The sequence below is a fragment of the Cyprinodon variegatus genome, unplaced genomic scaffold, assembly GCF_000732505.1.
Source record: "Cyprinodon variegatus isolate N-32 unplaced genomic scaffold, C_variegatus-1.0 Scaffold862, whole genome shotgun sequence".
In the NCBI taxonomy this organism is placed as follows: Eukaryota; Metazoa; Chordata; class Actinopteri; order Cyprinodontiformes; family Cyprinodontidae; genus Cyprinodon; species Cyprinodon variegatus.
Genome location: NW_015151315.1, coordinates 180,659 through 183,590, shown reverse-complemented (window position 1 = coordinate 183,590; position 2,932 = coordinate 180,659). Strand labels below are relative to the sequence as shown.

General features: G+C 37.2%; 1 protein-coding gene across 1 annotated transcript in view; it reads right to left on the bottom strand.

Moving 5' to 3' along the window:
* Positions 1-2,932, bottom strand: part of LOC107099351 (rab11 family-interacting protein 4A-like) — a 27,103-nt gene that overhangs the window by 8,001 nt on the left and 16,170 nt on the right. The window contains exons 7-8 of the mRNA XM_015397429.1: positions 1,786-1,889; positions 1,412-1,552 (exon numbers count right to left, since the gene is read on the bottom strand). Coding sequence (XP_015252915.1) covers positions 1,412-1,552; positions 1,786-1,889 — 245 coding nt within the window. The remainder of the gene's footprint in view (positions 1-1,411; positions 1,553-1,785; positions 1,890-2,932) is intronic.

Genomic DNA, 2,932 nt, shown 5'->3' with positions numbered 1-2,932 from the left:
TATTCCTTTAAGCTGGATTTAGAGAAGCCAGTTAATTGAACTATGGGAGGAAGCCGGAGTACCCTGAGAGAACCCATGGAGAACATGCATTTAGAAGGACCCCGAGCTGGGCTAGCCACTGCGCCGCTGAGCAGCCTCTCAGTTAGATAATATGCACTTGAAATAGGACAATGAAACTGTTTTTTTCTTGTTTCAAATCTAAATTGTTCTTCCATTGGCAAAGTGCCTCACTTTCCTCCTCAATTAAAAAAAAAATGAATAATTCAGATTTCTGGTTTTTGTAGTGTAGAAAAAATTTTATGAATTAGAATCGATTAAAATAGGAAATGGGCATCAGAGAGCTGAAAATAAAAAAGCAAATGCACCTTTGCAAAGGCAGCTCTTGATTAGAGCATCATAAAATGTATGATTTAAATAGAGATTTGTGTGGGGCCAAGCATGTGGTTAGAGTAAGGCCACTCGTGTGTCATTGCAAAAAAAAAAAAAATCTGAAAAAAGAAAATCTGAAAGCCAGAAGTGAAAGTAAAAAAAAAACTTCTTAATCAAAAAAGTTTGGGGAGACTCTTCTGTTTCATTAGATTTTTTCTTTTTTCATATTTTTCCCCATTTTCTCATTTACTTAATGTTTTTCTTTTTCAGACGCTGATTTATAAATTGCATTATTTTATAATTGCGTTTTACAGCTTATTTTCTCTTCACTTCAAGCCCAATGAAAAAATCCTGTCGCATTCATGTTCAGTCAGAGGGATTCCTGAAGATTCAACCAATCAATGCCAGCAGGGATCGTCGCCGTAAGCTCATCCAGGAGCAGCATGTCTTATAGGTCAATGATTGGAAGCATCAGCTGGTTTTCCTTAGATAGAAAACTGAATCAATCTGACTGGATGATCTGGTTGAACTGTAATGTGCCTTGAGATGACATCATGTGAATTGCAGCTATAGAAATAAACTGAATAGAATTGAACTGATGGAAGTGGCGGTTATTTTATTCCATATATGAGCAGAATTATCTGATTTTAGCTTGATTCCCTCTTTCAATTGTTGTTCTAACAGACAGCCGGTAGGGCCTGTGTTCAAAAACAATATATGACTCAATAGTCATATATTATCTGATTAAATAGGATATTTATCACCCTGACTGGGGCGGCCAATAAATGTATTACAGTTGAACAACACAGAGTATAAAAATATCCCACAGGATGTTACTGTTGTTAACGTGCGTTCCACATTTCCAAAACGATTTACCCGATGACTGCAGCCTCCTCATAAGCCTGATAAAGAACAGCCACACGGCTGCAGGCGACCTCAGACCTCTGACACAGACCTGACATTAACAGGATCTTACCATTTGGTTCTGGATGCTTTTGGTTGAAATAAACTTCTTAAACAAAGTTGCGTTAGTTTGGGTTACCTGCAGCAGAGCAGGTCTATCTCTGCGTTTCTGTCTCGTTCCATCTTGCTGGAAGCCTCCCGGTGCCTCTTCATCTCCTCTCCCAGCGTCTCTGCAGCCTTCGTCTCTGCATCCCTCACCTGCTCTTCCAGCTCATGCACCCTGAGAGGAAAAGGTTTGTCTTGATGAGATGCATCGATCCATCATATGTACTGATCACACGTTGGAAGGGCAAGAAATGTGATTAATGCATAGATGGGAAAACAGGGAAATCATCCTTTATCCTACGTTCCAACATGAGCTTCATCTTAGACCAAATATTAACGTGTTTGTGATGAAACAGCTTCATAGGAGTTAATCTGGCTCTGAAGGAGAACTAGATGTTTTCTCCTCACCTGTGAACAAGGTGGGTGTTCTCCTGTTTGAGTTTAGACTTGAGGTCACTGTTGGCCAAACTGTCACTCTCCAACTCCGTCACCTTCTTCTCCAGGAAGCTGACCTGAGCAGAGGGACCACAGCCACGTTCAATGTTCATGAAACGCTGAGGGATACAGCTACACTGGAAAAACGGTCTAGAAATACGTAAACATTTCTTAAATTAACTGTATCCACCCTTAATTTGAGTAGGAAAATGAGATGATTTGCCAATGGAATAAGTATTTTTACTCTTAAAATGTGATATTTTGATAAAATGTACTTGAAATAAGACAATGCAATTGTTTTTTCTTATTGTAAATGTAAATAGTTTTGTTCTATTGGCAAAATGTCTCTTTTACCTTCTCCATTCTAGAACAATGCACTTATTTTAAGATCATCTAGATTTAGATTTCTTCTATTGTAGAAAGATAAAATATCTACTGCAGTGTGTGATCTGAGTGGAAGATATGAAACAGGGAGATAAAACAGCTTCTTTTCAGCTCAGAAATGATTTCATCAATAAATGCATCAACCAACCACTTTCTATTTCCATTAAGGTTTAAGACAGATTGATCACCAGTTTACCTTTTATGAGTGGAAGAAAAATACATTTTTTGGCATTATGCCAAAATCATATTTCCTCCTAGCACTCTGCTCACTTCTTTTGTGGAACAAACATGCTTCAACTTATTCAGTCCAAATTAGCTTAAACTTATAGTTAAGGTGTGGATCTATAAAGTCTGATGGTTCATCCAGAGTTTCAAATGGGGTTTCATGGTGTTTTGCAATGTTTGTTTTGTGAAGAAATTTGGTGATGCTAAATATTTTTCCTTTTTTCTAGGTTTAATCACCATAAATCAGACATGGTGACAATCAAAATATACCCATTTTTCTGGTATTTTTATTGTCACCATGTCTGATTTATAGGTGATTAAACCTAGAAAAAAGAAAAAATATTCCTCATTGCTTTTCTGTCATACAAATACAAACAATTGTATTTCCAATTTATAGTTTGGGAGTTGTACTTTCCTTAATTCACATATGTAATGTCAGGCAGAATTTGCTCCTAAGACCCTGTGGGCTTAAAGGAATAGTACACCCAAAACATGATTAGCCTTCATTTTC